The sequence below is a fragment of the Neophocaena asiaeorientalis genome, unplaced genomic scaffold, assembly GCF_003031525.2.
Source record: "Neophocaena asiaeorientalis asiaeorientalis breed wild unplaced genomic scaffold, Neophocaena_asiaeorientalis_V1.1 scaffold67, whole genome shotgun sequence".
NCBI lineage: Eukaryota > Metazoa > Chordata > Mammalia > Artiodactyla > Phocoenidae > Neophocaena > Neophocaena asiaeorientalis.
The window spans coordinates 12039206-12057335 of record NW_020173731.1 but is presented as its reverse complement, the minus strand read 5'-3'; the positions used below and the strand labels follow the sequence as shown (position 1 = coordinate 12057335).

At 46.9% G+C, this 18130-nt stretch overlaps 1 protein-coding gene across 1 annotated transcript in view; it reads left to right on the top strand.

Annotated features, from left to right (window-relative positions):
- MDM4 (MDM4 regulator of p53) overlaps nucleotides 1-17620 on the top strand; it is a 58354-nt gene extending 40734 nt beyond the window's left edge. The window contains exon 11 of the mRNA XM_024751082.1: nucleotides 17424-17620. Coding sequence (XP_024606850.1) covers nucleotides 17424-17462 — 39 coding nt within the window. The 3' untranslated portion in view covers nucleotides 17463-17620. The remainder of the gene's footprint in view (nucleotides 1-17423) is intronic.
- The last annotated feature ends 510 nt before the right edge of the window (nucleotides 17621-18130 follow it).

Below are 18130 nucleotides of genomic sequence, written 5' to 3'. Positions count from 1 at the left end.
TCCCCCTTTAGAAAGTTATAGAACATGTTTTAAAGGAGGAATGAAATGTTTCTGGTTTCCTCAGCACTTGGCAAAGCAGCCTCTTGAATAGAATTCTCTCCTAGTCTATAGCTAGGAGCTCTTAAGTGCCTCTTGGATAGAGATAAGGAGTAAGATTATTTCACCATGGTGAGTCCCAGTCTTGACCTTCTTAAGCCTCAATTTTTCTCATCTGTAAAATGAGTCCACATACTACTCTTTCTACCTCATAGTTTGTTGTGGGGATTAAGTGTGGGAGCGCAATAGAACCTCTAATTGCCTTGAATAAGATATTAGAAGTTGTTACGCTTTTGGTAGACCAAGCTCTGGGGTATATATTCAGAATACCTCATGTCCTGGAAGCTGAGCACAAACTCCCCTTTGTGCCTGCCTAGCAGAGCCTATATTGCTTCCTTTTACCCATGCCTCTAGCTCAGATATCCTTTGCTTGACATGAGCTCTTGTCTAGAAGAGTTCTGCCTCTAGGTTCTGAGAGAAGTGTGTGTGTAGATTTGGCTAGTAGCTACAACTGCCTTGCTATGGTCTTGGTATAAAAAATTCTGTCTTACATGCACTTGAGTAGATGGCATAAAATGCAGTCGGTATACAGAAAGCATGCAATTTTCCAAATAACATATCTGATCAGGTAGTCATAATTAATAGGAGTAGCAAATGTGGTTTCATAAAATGGGAAGAAAAAGGCAATTTAAAATAACTGAATAGTGACCAGCCCACCAAATGAGAAAAGGAGATATTTTCATGAGTTCTTGCCTAATCTTTGTAAGCACCACTAAGTTAATAGCTCTGTATCTTTTCGGTGTTTGCACTATGTAATGCTTTTAATATCTGTTGATTCTGTTGTGCTTTTTTTGTGTATTAAATATTTTTCATTTTGCCATTTCATGGTGTCATTATTGGGGAAATATGTAATTGGTTTTGTATATAGCAAAATCTTGTCTTCTGTATTTATGTAGTCTTTGGTCTGACAGGAATGAAGAGAATAAATAGAAGTTATTGTACTCAAAAACAACAACTTTTAATCCCCCCCCACCTCCAATCAACATACACACAGTTAACTATTAGAGTAATTGCTGTATTTCATTTTTAGGCTCCCAATCTTGAAGGAAACCTCAAAATTTTGCAGCGTATTTTTAGCATTGAGCTAAGGCAGTGAGTTGTGGAGTTACCCCCACTAGAGGCCTTGAGAATTAGAGCAGATACAGTAGCAACTGCATGTCTAGAATGATTTAAGGCAAGCCCTCTTCTTGGCCCAAGACTGCCAAACTCTTCTGAACCCATGAATATATCAACCTGTCCACCACCCTCTTTGCTACTGAAGAGATTTCAAATGATGACAATGGATTTGCCTCTATTGAGTTTATGAAGAGGTGCCAAGTGCAGGGTTCTATTTTGTTGTGTTTTTGAATTGGGGCTAGTGTGAAAGGTACTGAGGGCTTGTCACAGAGTACACACATGCTTTTCAAAAGATCATTCCCTGGTAGCTGAGGCCATTAAGGTGGGTAAAGCATCTGGTCAGTTGTCCTGAGCTTACGGCTGTCACATAGTAGGCACAGATTGGTGCTCACTGCACAACTTTTGGGAGCACCTTTCATACGCTGCCATACAAATGATATCCCCCTAGAGTTAGGTAGTATACACCTGTATGAGGAGGCCTGGGGGTGGGGTGGAAGAGAGAGTGGGAATAGTAGGGATGGCGTTTTAAAAATGAAAACAAAAAAAGCAAGAGGAGCATTAGAGGCAAGGATGAGGCCAGCTTCTGTGTCCACACAACCATTCCCATGTTTTGTGACTTCTTAAAGTTATTTTTTTTTTAACTTATTTTTTGGCTGCATTGGGTCTTTGTTGCTGCACACGGGCTTCCTCTAGTTGTGGCGAGCAGCAGCTACTGTTCGTTGCAGTGCGCAGGCTTCTCATTGCGGTGTCTTCTATAGTTGCCGAGCACAGGCTTTAGGCATGTGGGCTCAGTAGTTGCGGCTGACGGCTCTAGAGCGCAGGCTCAGTAGTTGTGGCACATTGGCTTAGGTGCTCTGCAGCATGTGGGATCTTCCTGGACCGGGGATTGAACCCATGTCCCCTGCATTGGCAGGCGGATTCTGAACCACTGCGCCACCAGGGAAGTCCCAAAAGTTACTTTTTAATAATAACAACTGCATACCACGTTTTGTTTCCTGGGGTTTGTATCCTACTCACCTTAATTCCTGGTACTGCAGGTTTATCCTTATTGAATGTAGTCTTGAGGCTAGAAGAAGGCAAGCTGAAACTAGTAACTGAGCTAATCTGTTATTAGCAGACGAATGCCTAGCCAGTGATTGTTTGCTAGAATTTGCTCAAATCCAACCTCTAAAAGTATAAAAAGCATTAGTGCTATTAGAAAGATTTCAGGTCATTACAGGTGTGGGGATACAGGGATAATCTTGCTATGTATATCTCCAACCCTAAATTCATTTGATTAATGTTTTCCTTTTGCTTTCTTTTCAAAATAAAGGATAAGAGTTAAACTCGTTCAATAAAGTTATTAAGGGTTAATAGGAGCCAGAGCCTGCTTGGTACTGAGAATACCACAGTGAATAGGGAAGCTCCCTCAAGTTGCCTAACAGTCTACCAGTCAAGTTAGGGACAGAAGACAGTTTCCACATGGGCTGAGGAAGCAGTAGTGAAAGTACTGCAGGTAAGAGAATGGCTTGTTTGGGAACATAAAGTTGTTCCGCATAACTGGAGCAAACGATGTGACTGGAGAAGTGACAAGAGATGGGACTGGAGTGTTGGAGGGGCTGGGTAATGAAGATGTGATAAGCCAAGCTAACAAGTTTGAACCTTATCCTGAAGGCAGTGGATAGCCATCAAAGGATTTTGAGCAGGAGTGTGACATGATCTCATTTACATTTCTGAAAGATCATTCTGGCTGCATTGTTGATAAGAGACTGGAGTGCTGGCTAGATCAGAGACAGGGAGAACCATTAGGCTGTGGCAGCAGTCTGGGCTGGAAATGATGATACTCCGAAGCCAATGGCAGTGGAACTGGAAAGAATAATAGGTAACATTTACTGAACACTTAGTATGTGCTGACTTGGCATCTATTATCCCAGGAGGTATTTAAGGCTTAGCAAAATTAATATGTCCAAGGCAACTAAGAAGTGAAGAGTCAGCAGTTAAAACCATTGTGTCTGAGACAAAAACCCAAAAGAAGTGCATGGATTTGAGAGAAATCAAGGTGGAAGTGACAGACTTCATGAATGAATGTGGATGTGAGGGAAAGGGAGGTGTCAAGGATGGTTTGGACAGTTGGTGGATGGTGGTGCCATTCATTGAGATAAAGAATATGGGTAAAAGTGTAGGTTTTTGGTGGTAGTGATGAGGTAGGAAAAAAGTCAGGAGTTGGATGTGTTGATTTTGCGCATTGAGGAGATTCAAATGGAAAAGGAGCTCAGGAAAGCCCTGGGCTGTAAATATTAAGTATCTATTACGTATCTTATACTTTCTAGGTACTGGGAATACAGTGGTGAAGATGATGAATGTGGGCCCTGCTCTCATGGCTTAGGGAAACTAACTAGTTAAGCACATACTATTATGTGAAGAATTATGTTGGAAAAATACATGCTGCTATGAGAAATATAGAAGAGGGGCCTCATTTAATCAAGGGCTTAGGAGCAACCTCCTTGAAGAAATGAGAAACAGATCTAAAGGCAGGATAGGAGTTTGAAGAGGTGGGGAGGAATACCACAGATAAGAGGAGACATGCAAGGGCCTTTAGGTGAGGAAACAGTGGCATCTGAGAAGACTGTAGCTGAAAGCATGGAAGGAGAGAGTCGAGTATGATAGAGGATGTAGTTGGGATAAGAGTTTGAAGAGAATGGAGAAGGTCTGAAACCGATACTCTGGAGAACAGGAGAGAGAACAGAGTAGGAAACTTTTGCAAGACAAGTGCCTGAGACTACCCCATCTCTAGACCTGGGTCTCTCAACCTCAGCACTATTGACATTTTGGTTTGGAAAATTCTTTGTTGTGGGGAGGGGTGTCCTGTGCACTGTAGGATGTTGAACAGCATCCTTGGCCTCTACTCACTAGATGCCAGCAGCCAGTAGCACTCCCTGCCCAGCCAATTATGATCATCAAAAATGTCTCCAGACATTGGTAAATGTCACTTAAGGAGGGAATCGCCCCTGGTTGAGAACCAGTAGGTCCAGCTGCTGAGTGCTTGAGGAGGAAAATCACACAACTTGCGGTCTGCTGTTACTACACATTCATGTGCCCCACCTGGGCTTGCAATTCTGCCTGGTCCTTCGGTTTCCCTAATGGTTGAAGTGATGGTTCTAATCTAGAAGACAATCATGAGAAGAAAGTGAAGACAGGTTATGTAACTTCTCTAAGCCCCGGATACCTCACGGGATAACGGATGTCAGGTCAGCACTGACTGAGTGTTCAGGGTATCTACTCTCACTATCTCCAGGAGGGGGCTGATAGGAAATGGCAAGCATTAATGAAATTGGAAGAACGGCATGGTAGGAGTGGGCCGAGAGCAGAAGAGACAGGTTGCCACATTCTGAGAGAGATTGATGTCCTAGTGAGACTTCAAAGACGCCTGCCTCTTCTCTCCACCAGGCCTTGGAGAGGACTGTGCTTCCTGCCTCTCTCGCAGCAGGCTTGTCAACGAAATGTGATTGGAAATGAAGCAGGCTACTTCTGAGGAGAGGTTTGGGGACCATTGAGGGGGCCAGTCTGCTCCTTTCTCTCAGCACAAGGCTAGTGCACCCCAGAATGGGGGCTGCTTCTTCAGCCTGGCTCCAAGATCGGCGAGAACAGGGAGTAGAGCTGCAGCTGTCCTGCAGTGGGCAGAGAAACAAACGTTTTATTGGAAACCACCAAGATTTGGGGATTTGTTACCACTCTGTAACTCAGCCTTAGCCGTCTGGTGCAACCCCAGGTAAGGGCAAGTCCCAGGCGTGGTACAGAGTGAGTGGTTGAAGTGTTATGGGGGTGAAATTCTTTGATGTTGATGTGTCAGTGACAGTCCTGTGAGGCTAGGGTGTCGGATGAATCATTCATTCATATGATGTTGATATCACCCAGGATGATGGCAGGATTGTAGGAACCCAAAGTCTATAATGAACGAGGGAAGGTATCTGGAAGGTCAGCAGATGACATAATAAAGGAGGAGAGGAGAGAAGAATACGTTTAAGTCTTAAAAGAGCAGAGACTTATGTGCAGAGGGATGATGGTCGGGGTGCAGTACAGGGGAGGCCCATCTCCTGTACTGAAGGTAGATGAGGTGTGGGAAAATGACCACTAAGATTCTTTGGGGGAAAGCCAGGTATCTTTTAAGGTAAAGAAGTAGAGGAAAGAGAAGAGTTTGTGGGCGCAAGCAGGAGGATGTTTACCATGAAACAGAGTTGTAGGGTCGTAAGTAGTCCATAGCTTGTTTGGGGTCAGGAGGTGGCTGCTGTGGATCCTGTCTCCACAGGAAGGGTAAATACATATGTAAAATTTTATATGCAAACCCAAGGAACTTTTAGACCCCCTAACACTCTCTGTGGACCCTGGGTTAAGAACCCTGTTCTCGAGCAGTAGCTCTCAATCCTTAGCAAGCATCATAATCACCTGGAGGGCTTGGCCAGCAGATTGCTAGGTCTCGTTCCAGAGGTTCCGACCAGTATGTGTGGGTGGGCCCAAGCCCCTGCACTTCTGTCAGGTTCCCAAGTGATGCTGGTTTTGCTGGTCTAGGAAGCACATTCTGAGAATCGCTGCTGTAGTCTATAATAGAAAGTTTTGGGAGGGAGAGGAACAGTGGGCAATTGCTGGGGGCAAGGTCATGAGTATAAGAATGGATTTTTGCTTTGTCCTACTAGACTCCTAGATTTCAGTTAGATACTCAGATGTTTCTGCCACACACATACACACACAGAGAAAACTTTCAGGGGTGGAGAAAAGAAGGGAGAGAGGAGTAAGCAGTCATTTCAGGTTTAGGGCAAGGTGTGCAAAAAAAATCTTTTAGGTTAACGTGTCCTTAAAGATCATTTTCTTCAACACCCAAAGAGGGGAAGTGATATGAAGCATTGCTTGGCTAATTAACACATTTGGTCTAGGTAGCCCCATCTTGCTTCCTCTCCCTCTGCGGCTCTTTCCCCTTCATCATTAACCTTTAAAAGAAAAAGTGGGAAATAAGCCATGTATTCAAAAAAATTTAAAGAAACATGAAACTTCTGGTGCACTGTGTTGAAAAACCTTAATTCAAACTCCAGCAAAGTACACTGCTTAAAACTGGATAAAGCTGTTACCTAAATATGGGACACATTCTGGGGATAACTGCATCTGTGTTCTTTTTCTTGTGTGTGTGTGTGTGTGTGTGTGTGTGTTTGTGTGTGTTGTCTGTATTTAAAACATTTGTGACCATCGGGATTTCTGGAATCCTTGGCATTGAATTAGGATTGCCAGTTAGCTATTTAGCAGGTGACCTCAGGCAGTTCACTTAGGGTCTTTGAGCCTCAGCTCTCTGATCTAGAAAACAGAGCGTTAATTAACAAATGAAGTAATGCCTGTGAGATACTTAGCACCTGATATTTCCTCTTTCTCTTGCTTACCTCAGAATTGGGGGCTGCAGCTTCCTCAAACGTGAGTGTGGCCTTTAACCAGCAGATGTAACCTTTATCTTCCACCAGAGGGCCCCAGCAATCTGTAAAATCTAAGAGGAAGGTCCCTTTGCCACTAAAACAGCATACTTGAATCTGCCTGAGGATAACTTCCTAGGTTCAAGTCTTATTTGAATATTCTTCTTCCTGGTGCTTAGAGGAATCATTTGTAAGATTCCTCAAATATCCAGGAGGGAAATCTGAAGTAAGAAATTTGGAGTAAATGGTACTCTAACTCCACACCAGGCACAAAGAAGATTATATTTCTGATTTTTATTTTGTTAATTTCTACCATCCATGCTCCATCTCCTCTTACTATATGTAACCTAGGTATGAATTATTCTCTCAATAATAAGCTATTGCAGTTCCTTTCTTCCTGGTTTATTCAAATGAACTGAACCGCTGTTTTTTCCCTTTGATGTCCTCTTGCCTCCAATCACGGTCAGCCTTCTAGCAGGCGGGAAGGGAGGGTGGGGGGATCTATTTCTGAGCCTCTGCCTCACTGCTGAGCCTCAGAAGCTGCTTCCCTGAATCCCTTTGTGGTGAGAGTCTAGTGATCAGCACAAAACGATGTTTTCTGGGGAGAAAGCTCTTTCTCCATTTGAGGAAGGGAGACAACTGGAAAAAATTGAAGCCACCAGCCAACACAGCCTCCCGCAAAATATCACAGACTTCAGGGAAGAAATGATATCCTGTGTGCATCTGTCCTGTACACACTGTTTCTTCTTTACCTGTCTTCTTTGTCCTTTAATCTGATGTAGGAGGAAATATAGCCTCAGGTCAGCTCTCAACATTGTTCCTGTTCCTAGTGCTGGCCCAGACTAGGAAAGCCTGAAAGAAAATCAAAAGGGTATGTCATGCATCTTATTAGTAACACAGAACCACAGAATATTTGGGAAGAACAGGTCTCCAGAAATCTAGTACAACCTCTCATTGTTTGGAGACGAGAAATGCCATGGTCAGAACTACATGGTTGTTTAATGGCAGACTAGCTATTCTAGTAGGACTAGACTCCAGATCCATGGGTAGACACACCTGTTCTTGTCTCACCATTCAGTTTTTTAAATCGGCCATCATCACTAACATTTATTATGTTCTCAGATGTGTCAGGCATCTGTTTTGTTTTATCTTGTGTGATCTTCACAACAACCCTATGAAGGAAATGTAGTGTTCTGTGAATGAAATGTTATCCCCATTTTAAAGAAGTATAGAGAAAGAAGTTAAATAAAAGATACAGGGAAAAAATTAAGCCCGTTCCATTTAAATCAGTGCTTCTCCGTGAGGGTTAGTGGCTTTTTTTTTTTTTAATGGGACTGTCCCTTGCACTGCAGGATGCTTAGCGTCTCTGGCCCCCAAGCATTAATTGCCCCAGTCATTATGATAACACCCCCGGTTTCCCCAGATCCCAGAAGGTAAGGTAGAGGTGATACTGCTGCTGATTGGAGCCACTGACTTAAATGCACGCGCACAGGAAAAGGAACAGTAAAATTGCTCTGCTGGTTTGGTTGGTTTTATATTAATAAAGGTCACAAGATGGAGATAAGAGCAGAACAAGAGGAAGGAAATCCCTGGGGTGAGTGTAGCTCTGGAAGGGAAGAGGCTAATTTATAAAGGAAGGGAATGAACACTAGACCAAGGAGGCTCTTCGTATATGGTCACTGCAAAAACCCATAGTGTAACTCTGGAGACCAGCCGGGTCTCACAGACAAGGAAAGTGGCTGGGCCAGGGGACAACAGGGAGTGCTGGGGCTGGAGTAAATACTGGATTTAACAAAAGAGTTTTAAGCACTAGTTAGGCCAAGAAAAAAATGCCTGCAGGTGAGTTTGGGTAGTCTGTGACCTGTGGGTCAGGTCATCTGAGGGGCCATTCCCATTTAAGGGATATACCCACCATGCTGGTTGGTGGAAGGGATGTGGGTTTCAGCACACACAAGAAGGAAATGTACTACCCATCTGAGCTGGCAAACATCGGGGCAGAAGAGTTGTGAGCATTCCCTGGGGCACTGGGCATCTGTGCTAGGGGACCATCTGTCCAGGGAGCTGAAGCGGGCATTCTGTGCAATCTCTGGTCCCCTCTGGATCTAAGATTCTGGAATTCTGGGGCTGTGATTCCTTAAAGGCAGAGCTGGGAACAGGAAAACTCTAGAGCAGGGCCACTGCCTGTCGTGCTACCAGCCCAGGCCCCTGGCAATGGTTCCTTAGCTCAGTGCTGTCATTCCCCCTGATGTGTGGAAATGGGGAAAAGAGGTCACTGAGTCCCCGCTCCCTAGAGGCCCTTTGCCTTGGTTCACAACACTGGCAGTTCACAAACTCAAACAGCTTTTATTCTCTCTCAGCCAGTGGGCCCTGACACCGACTGCAGAGCTAAACAACCAATTTTCCAATCCAGCTGTTCAGCTGCACTATAGTCTTAAGTTTAAACACACTTTTTAAGAAAACCTTCGGGAACTATCTCCTTCCCTCTGCTCTCTTTCTCTGCTGTGAGTCCAGCAGAAAGCAGGCACTTGACACAGAATGCTTGTGCCTGTGGATCCTCTTTCGGACTCAACCCACCTTCCCCTCTGGACGGTGATGGGAATGAAACCCCAAACTCCGGCGCCTGCCCTCCCTGATCTTTGGGGAGGGGCCACCGGGGCGTCTTGCTCTCTGGAGGGCAGCACCGTGCCTTTAAAAAGCAGTCCCTCTGCTGTTTCTGACTTGTAGCAGTGGGGCAGGCAAATGTGGGGGAGGCAGCAGGGCTTTGCCAAGGAAACTCCTGATATGGAGGAGTTGAAAACCAGGCTGCAAATGTCAATATCTAACATGCCAGGAAATCTCTGTTCCAGTCCTCCAGGTCTAGTCAGTCGTTGGCTTCAGAAGTCTGTAATGCCTCTGCTTCCTTACTTTGCTTACATCCCCATACCCTAGGCCTTAGGGTGGGCTCTCAGAAGGGAGGTGGTCCCAAGCCCTGTTGCCTATCCTTCCTGGACCACATCCAGCATAGGCCAGGTTTTATTGAGCCTCAGAAATTTCTCTGCTACGGGCAGGGAGGATGGTGTAGGTAAGGGCTGTTGACAGGCCTGCAGCACAACGCACAGAATAAATTCTGAGGCCAGTGCCGGGGAGGGTGACTTCCTAGCTCTCCTCCGTCTTAACCCCCCTCTGGCATCCCTGGGAGTCAGACCATGGGTCATCATTTTCTTCTTCCTTCTCTATTCAGCCTCATATCTGGATGCCCTGTCCAAATCAGCTTCCCATCCTCCACTACAAGGAGAACTCTGATAGGTTAGGGGACCTCGGTAGTATCGCTCAGGAATCATCCTTTAAGGAATTTACCTACAGCACAAAATTTCAGAATTGTGAACAGGATCAGCATTTCCAGAATTTTGGCTATCACAGATGAATGGAATTAAAAATAAAGCACAGCAATAAAAATTGACTTTTTTTAAAGATGGGGACTTACGTAGGGTTGCCAGCCTTTATTTCATCAAACACGTACATTAAAAAAAGGACAACTACTCGGGACTTCCCTGGTGGTCCAGTGGTTAAGACTCCGCACTCCCAATGCAGGGGACCAGGGTTCGATCCTTGGTCAGGGAACTAGATCCCACATGCATGCTACAACTAAGAGCCTGCATGCCGCAACTAAAAGATCCTGCATGCCGCAACGAAGATCCGGTGTGCCGTAACTAAGACCCAGCGCAGCCAAATAAATAAATTAAAAAAAAAAAAAAAGAACAACTACTGCTACCATATATTACTGCCATCCTTTCATAAAGGAAAGTACATTTTAATGCCACAAATGTGTGAAGGAGATAATCTCTAATAAAGGACGGTCCTTTGAATAAAATCTTATAGCTTTATGAGAAAGTTATCTCATTCTTATTTTCCTAATTTCATCCCAGATGTGACATCTTTGTCATGGACTTCCTCAGCACTCCGATGGGGCTGGCACTAGATGGCTTTTCCCTTCCCACTTTCTGTGCCCGTCTCTGTCGTTTCTGCTTTGTCATGAAAGGAGGATAGTCATCATGTTAGGAAAAGTTGTGAAAGACTTTGAAATGGGCAAAAAAGGTTATTGGGTGTCCTGTCTAGTTTCTCTTTGGATTATCTTTGCCTTTCATTGTCTTTGAGCTCTTTTACCACTCTGTAAATTGTAGAAAACTGATCATAGTGCAAATGATTTTGCCAATAAAAATACAAATTGTATCCAGTGGACATGCAGTGGATTGTTGCCCTGTGGATATTGACCAATGTTGTGTCTGTTGAGTAAATTAATTGCAAGCATTCCTGATGGCTTATGTACATCTGCGCTTTGGATTCTCTTTTGAGCAATTGTAACATCTTGCTAGATCCCTCATTAATTGATGAGTTAAATGATATCATTGACGTGTGTTAATTTTATATTTGTACAAAGATCTTGATGTTACCTTTTAAAAAAATTACCGTTTTACAATAACTACCTCTGATAGTTGTCGTGAGAGTGGAATGAGGTCATGGGTAAGCGAGTGCCTGGCTCAGGTCCAGGCACATAGTGTGCCTTCCACAGCTGGGACAATCCTTGCTTCTTCTGGACTCTGAGCTGCAGGGCACCCTGTGTTTTCTCCAACGAAATAAACAAAATCATCTGATTAAACTTCTCACGGTACAGTATTAGTGACTTTGACTTCCCAAGGATTTTCACATTTCAAAAGAGGACCCTAGGGGAACAATGATGCTTACCCTGAAAAATGACTATAATGGTGAAAATGCAGAGGGGTGCTGTGCTATAGATATTTGGGGCCAAGTACCTTTAAAATAACCTGCCCTCCTGGCATTCAGCTTCAGAGGACGATTTGATTCACCTCCCCTCACCCCCTCTTCAATGCCAGAAACACCAGCCTTACCATGCAAAGGGGAACAGTTTCAAACTTGTACCGGGTTCTTAAAATATACACTTATTAAATCCTCTCCTTGATCTGTGAGGTGGGTATGTTTATACCTGTTACTGATGAGGAACTAGAAGAGGTTAGATGACTGGCCCAAGGTTGTACAGCTAGGAAGTTGTTGTGCCAGATTGAAATCCGGGGTCTGAATCCAGAGCTGTGGATTTGAGCCATGAATCAGCCCTTATAGTCAAGACTCTTTCCTCCCCCAGACCGTCACCACTGCTGAGATCCACTGCCAAGTGTCACATCTGGGCAAAGACAGTGCTCCCGTTCAAATGGAAATGCCCTTTAAGGCTTAACACACTTGCCATGAAAACAATGTCAGAAACAAATTGATCTGAACCTGGGACCCAAGACGTTAGGGCAATGCACTCATGTGCATTGCTGAATTCTGGGAGCCCCTGAGAGTCAGGGGACAGGCATCTTGGGGACTTCATGGAAAATTGCCTCATTCCACAAGGAGGAAGGGGGGGGGGACCAAGAGAGGGAAAGGGACATGCTCAAGGTCTCAGGGCTTTAAGTTGCAGAGCTAAGAGCTAGATCTATTTGCTGAGGGTTTTAGACATTTCTGGTTAGCTCCCAGAAGTATCTCCCCAAAACCTAACCAATCCCTGAGTTAGGTAGGGTGGCTCTAGGTGTGACTTGTATTTGCTGGGGCCTTCAGCCCTGGCATCAAGCCTGTTAGATAGTAACTCTACGTGGTAGAAGCAGGAGTAGATTTGGTTTGGACTCTGCTGCTAGCTCCCTGTGTGACCTTGGCCAAGTCATTTCCCTTCTCCAGACCTGGTTTCCTCTCCAGCCAGAGAGGAGCCGGGGAAGGTAGGCAAGGAGCTCCCTCCAGCAGGGTCCTCTGTGCTGTCTGGGTCTGAGGGGTAGGGATGGACCTGACAGGAGAAGGAGGAAGCTGGGGAGGATCAGCAGAGTGAGTTGGTGGGAGAGCAGTGGGAAATGTGCCCTCTCTCCCTGCCCCGTGACAACCAGGAAGATACAACGTGTAGGAAGAGGAGGATGCAGACTTCGGGAGCTGAGGAGGGCCAGCCCCCAAAACGGCTTCCTAAAGGTTGTAAGGAACGGCACCAAAAACGGAGGAGCGCTTAAACAAGCTTTATTTGGGAACGCTCCCGGGCGAGGTTCACTGGTCCGAGAGAAAGGGGCCAGAGAAGTCGCGCCCGGGCGAGGGTTTGGGCAGAATTTATAGGGGAAGAAGGGAAAGGAGTGTGGTGAATCCGGGAGGGCACAAAGTATTCCTTATTTGGTGGTCTTTTCGGGTATCGTGGCAATATCTGGTGCCGGTCGCATCAGTCTTGGGACCGTTAGTCCCACCCCTCGAAAGGCGGGAAGCCTGGGCCGGGTGGAAAGTCACCAGATCAGTTCCTGGAACTGGGTGGTCCGGAAAGTCTCCAGGTCAGTTTCTGGAACCGGGTGGTCCAGAAAGTTGCGGTCTGATGCAACCTGTGAGTCTGATTGCGTTCCCCTGCCTCGGACCAGTTGGCCTTACAAAGGTTAACTGGCCAAAGCCATGCCCTCCTCTGCACTGTGCTGGCCAAGGGGACCCCGTGGCCTGTGCCAGGTGTGGCAGGGCATGTGGATGCTGGGATGGCCCAGAGGATCAAGGACAATGAGCCAGGTCAGAGCAGCATCTCTGCTGAGCCAGAAACAGGAGGCCTGGGCACATGGAAGCCAGGTATGTGGGTGTCTTGGTGATGGATGGAGCAAGTGTGACCTTTCCCTCTGTCGAGTCCAGCTGGACAGACCCAGTGGCTCCAGGGCCCCTTGTCATCCACTGATTGCTTTGTGATTAATGCACAAATCACTTATTCCCACTTCCTGTCCCTGCTCTGTGCTCTCCTAGCTCCCATGTTAGACCCTCTGCACTTAGGTAATTTACTCAGAAATTATTGTCCCTAGAATCTCCCAGCATGCTCAACGTACAAGTAGTAACCAGGATCTGCGTGCGATTCCCCTGTGGAACCAAGGACAGACAGACCGGTCACAGCACTAGGGAGAGCCTGAAATATCTGTAATGAGTAAAGCAGGGCCCAACTGAGGCCAGAACCTGTCCTGCCCGAATCTCCCCTTCTTTCCTGCACACTTTTGTGCTCAGCTGGAATGAGGTCCCACATCACGGTCATTCACCGGAGCTGCCTGTGGGGTCCCACATAAGGATGGGTAGCCTAACCCTGGTTTGTCTGGAAACCAGAGAACTGCATTTGGAGGAGAGGGAGACCACCCTTCAGTTCCCAACACCAAGCCAGGTAGACCCTCCCCCTACCAAACACAGACAGTGAATGAACATTCTCACTTCTTTTCAACAAATATTTTCTTCACCTTGGCCTGGGGTCCCAAAACAAAAACTGCATATAAACTAGGTTTACTGCTGACTTGGCTGCATGGACTTTATGACTTATCAGAGCAAGGAAAGACAGTCATTCTGTCTTATTTACTGAGTACCAGATAGGAGAGAGGTATTGTTTGTGTTAATTCACTGGGAAAAGCAGCACATTAAAAATTCTTTATGGGACTTCCCTGGTGGTGCAGTGGTTAAGAATCCGCCTGCCAAAGCAGGAGACACGGGTTCGAGCTGTGGTCCGGGAAGATCCCACATGCTGCGGAGCAACTAAGCCCACGCGCCACAACTACTTAGCCTGCGCTTTAGAGCCCGTGTGCCACAACAACTGAAGCCTGAGTGCCTAGAGCCTGTGCTCCACAGCAAGTAAAGCCACTGCAATGAGAAGCCCGCGCACCGCAACGAAGAGTAGCCCCCGCTGGCCGCAACCAGAGAAAGCCCACGCACAGCAACGAAGACCCAATGCAGCCTAAATTAATTAATTAATTAATTTTAAAAAGCTTTATGCTGTTCCTTCTTTCATGTAGCAGAATGTATTTAATTATCCCTCTTCCTACCCCATTCCCCACTTGCCTCCCTCCCTTCCTATACAGGGCAGATTAAAATGTTTTTGCTCAGTTGGAGGAGCAAATTTGTAAGTAATTTGTAAGGTAAAGGATGGGGGACAAATGCTCTATTTGCAAAATAAGGCCAGGAGTCTGAGTTCTTGTGAGACAGAGTAAAGTTATGAGAGTCGGAGGAATGTGAATACCTCCAATAGACCAAAGGGGAGCTCTGAAGATAAATTAATCTTCTGGTGCCGAGGTATATTTGACTTAAGACTTTTTAGGAGGAAACCAGCTGCTGTGGGGATAGGAGGCCGCATTCAGGGGGCTAGAAGTCCCCCTGCAAGGATCGCTGAGACCAGAGCTCAGCCCTGTCCTCTGCAGAGCCTGCGGGTGTCCCTTTCCTGGTACTACATGGAAGACAAGGACTTCCTAGATGTCCCATGTGCATACTCCCTTGTTCCCCAACCTTCCCCTCTCTCTCTGGCCACAGTCCTCTCCCACTTAACTCCTCCCCCATTGGTGGTTCAGTCCTCCCACTCTTAGATGTGGCCTTGGAGGACAACACACAAGGGGATGCTCCATGGTTACAGAACCAGGCATGGCCCATCTGGCTGAATGAGTAACTCGCATACCTACTTTGTAAAGGAGCCCTTGCCTGTCAATCCAGTGGGGTGTGGTCATAGCAGTAATAACGGCCTGTGCTTACATGGTGTATCCTTCTAATCAGATATTTACAGATATTAACTCATTAATGACAACTCTGTGAGTTGGCTACTGTTACAACCCAATTTGACAGATGAGTAAACTGAGGCACAGAGAAGTTAAATGACTTGCCCAGGGTCACACAGCTAGCAAATGGTGGCATAGGGATTTGAATTTGGCAATTTCCCTCCAAAGTCCACACACTTAACAACTATCCATTCTGCTCCACACCCCCAGGTGAGCATTCTCTTATGTTAGGCTCTTGATCGCCAGTGACAAAAACCCAACCCAAGGACACTCCAGGTAGATGAAGCAGCAGTTGCAAAGGCTTGGAAGCCTGAAAGAGAAGGTGGGTGGTCAGGGAGGGTTGTAAGTTACTGGGAACAGAGATGAAAGTCATAAGAGGGATCTTCATTTGGGTCAGGTGGACAGAGACAGGGGGCTCGCTGCAGTGACTTGGAGCTGAGGACACCAACTGTCTTGTCACTGAGGCCGGGGGTGAAGAGAGATACAAGGGAACAAGCGTGGCCTGGAGCCCTGTGCCCTTCTTGTCCAGCATTCCTCAAACATTCCCTCACTCCCAACTCTCCTCTTTTTCCTCATCTATGTTTTTGGTTTTCCAAATCTGTTTTTCACTTCTGGCTCCCCTGGAGAGTGTGTGCTCCACAGATGGAGCTTTGATCTGTTTCAGCCCTCCAGGAGGGGCAGTCTCTGGTGCAGATTAATTATGTAGCTTGACACCCATCCTCATGTAAGCCTGGTTCTTTTAATTAAAGATTCAGTAGGAGGGGCTGTTGTGTCAGGCTCTGGGAGCTGGCAGGGGGCCGGGGGAGTGTATCAGTGGGTCTGAAGCCTCCTTTCTTTAGGGTGTGTGGTCTTTGATTTATCTTTTCCCCCTTTGCCACGCCTCACTGGCAGGTTTGAAATTGGAGTTCTCCCTGAATCGGCACAACAAACTGAGTTAGAAGACAGAGTTCCCTCCCCATATCTACCCAACCACCATACTGGGGGAGGCTATGGCGGGAGTGGGGTGGGTACAGGGGAGGCCTGGTGTCCCGGCCAAGTGCCTCCCAGACACTGAGTGAGCGACTTCCCCCTCCTGCTCCTACCCTGAACTTGAGCAAGCCATTGAACGTTCCTGGGCTTCTGCGTCATCCTTAATGTGTCAGGCAAGGTGACTTGTGACTGTTCCTACCAACCTTGTGCACAGGGACAAATGGAACAGAGGTCCAAGTCGTCTTCTCCCTGAGATATGCAGCTCAGAGGGCTCCCACCCCCCCAGCAAAGGGTCCAGCTGCAAGGAGCTGTTGACTTGGGAATCTGTTAGGCTCCTGTGGTTGGGGCATGGGGTGCAGGGAGGAGAGGGGTGACTGGAGATGATACAGTTGCAGAGTGAATGGGGTGGGTGGGGGTATCTATCTACTTGGTGGATACAGGCAAGGCTGTTATGAATCCGGGGCCTCTTCCTTCCCTCCCCGCCAGCCAGCTGCAGCACTGACAACCAGAGGACTAGGGACAGATCCATCTGGGAAGCAGGAGGCAGGGGAAGGGGGTGGGGCAGGGAGTAGGATGAATGGCCGGATATTCCTAAGGCTTGTGTCCTTTGAAAGACAATGAGATCAAGGCTGGAGACTTGGCCTTACACCCCCTCCTCTGAATGCTGGGAGCCCCTGAGAGTCAGGGGACAAGGCATCTTGGGGACTTCAAGGAAAATTGCCTTATTCCACAAGGAGGAAGCGGGGGACCAAGAGAGGGAAAGGGACATGCTCAAGGTCTCAGGGCTTTAAGTTGCAGAGCTAAGAACTAGATCTATTTGCTGAGGGTTTTAGACATTTCTGATTAGCTCCCAGAAGTATCTCCCCAAAACCTAACCAATCCCTGAGTTAGGTTGCGTGGCTCTAGGTGTGACTTGTGTTTGCTGGGGCCTTCAGCCCTGGCATCAAGCCTGTTAGATAGTAACTCTACGTGGTAGAAGCAGGAGTAGATTTGGTTTGGACTCTGCTGCTAGCTCCCTGTGTGACCTTGGCCAAGTCATTTCTCTTCTCCAGACCTGGTTTCCTCATCTGGGGTAATTCCGCCTGCCCTCTTGTGCTTCACAGGGTCAGAGGCTCAGATGGGACCATTCTCTCTTTTCAGACACCTACAGTCTAATTACAGGCTAATTCTTGACCAGCTGATGGGAGAGATTTTTAAATGTACCTGTAAAATTTAGGATGTCTGGGCTTTACTAACCTGCATCATTTTCCTGGGATTCCAGGAAAAACCTGAAGACCAGAGGGAGGGGCAGGACCTGTAAGATGTCTGAGTGACACACCCATCAGGCTCAGAGACCCACCCTGCCTGAGATGTACTGCAGTTTGATGGATCCTAGAGGTAAAAAGAGCTTACATTTATAGAGGTTTTTTTTTTTTTTGCGTTACGTGGGCCTCTCACCGTTGCGGCCTCTCCCGTTGCGGAACACAGTCTCCGGACGCGCAAGCTCAGCGGCCATGGCTCACGGGCCCAGCCGCTCTGCGGCGTGTGGGATCTTCCTGGACCGGGGCATGAACCCACGTACCGTGCATCGGCAGGCGGACTCTCAACCACTGCGCCACCATGGAAGCCCTATAGAGGTTTTTTTGTTCGTTTGTTTGCGGTATGCGGGCCTCTCACTGCTGCGGCCTCTCCCGTTGCGGAGCACAGGCTCCGGACACGCAGGCTCAGCGGCCATGGCTCATGGGCCCAGCTGCTCTGCGGCATGTGGGATCTTCCCGGACCGGGGCACGAACCCGTGTCCCCTGCATCAGCAGGCAGACTCTCAACCACTGTGCCACCAGAGAAGCCCTAGAGTTTTTTTTTTTAATGTTTCAGGTTCTTTATATGTATTGTTTCATTTGTGTCACCATCTCACCAGTTACAATTGTTGCCCTCATTTTATGCATGAGGAAACTGAGCCTTGGATAAAGTCAACATGTCAGGCCACAC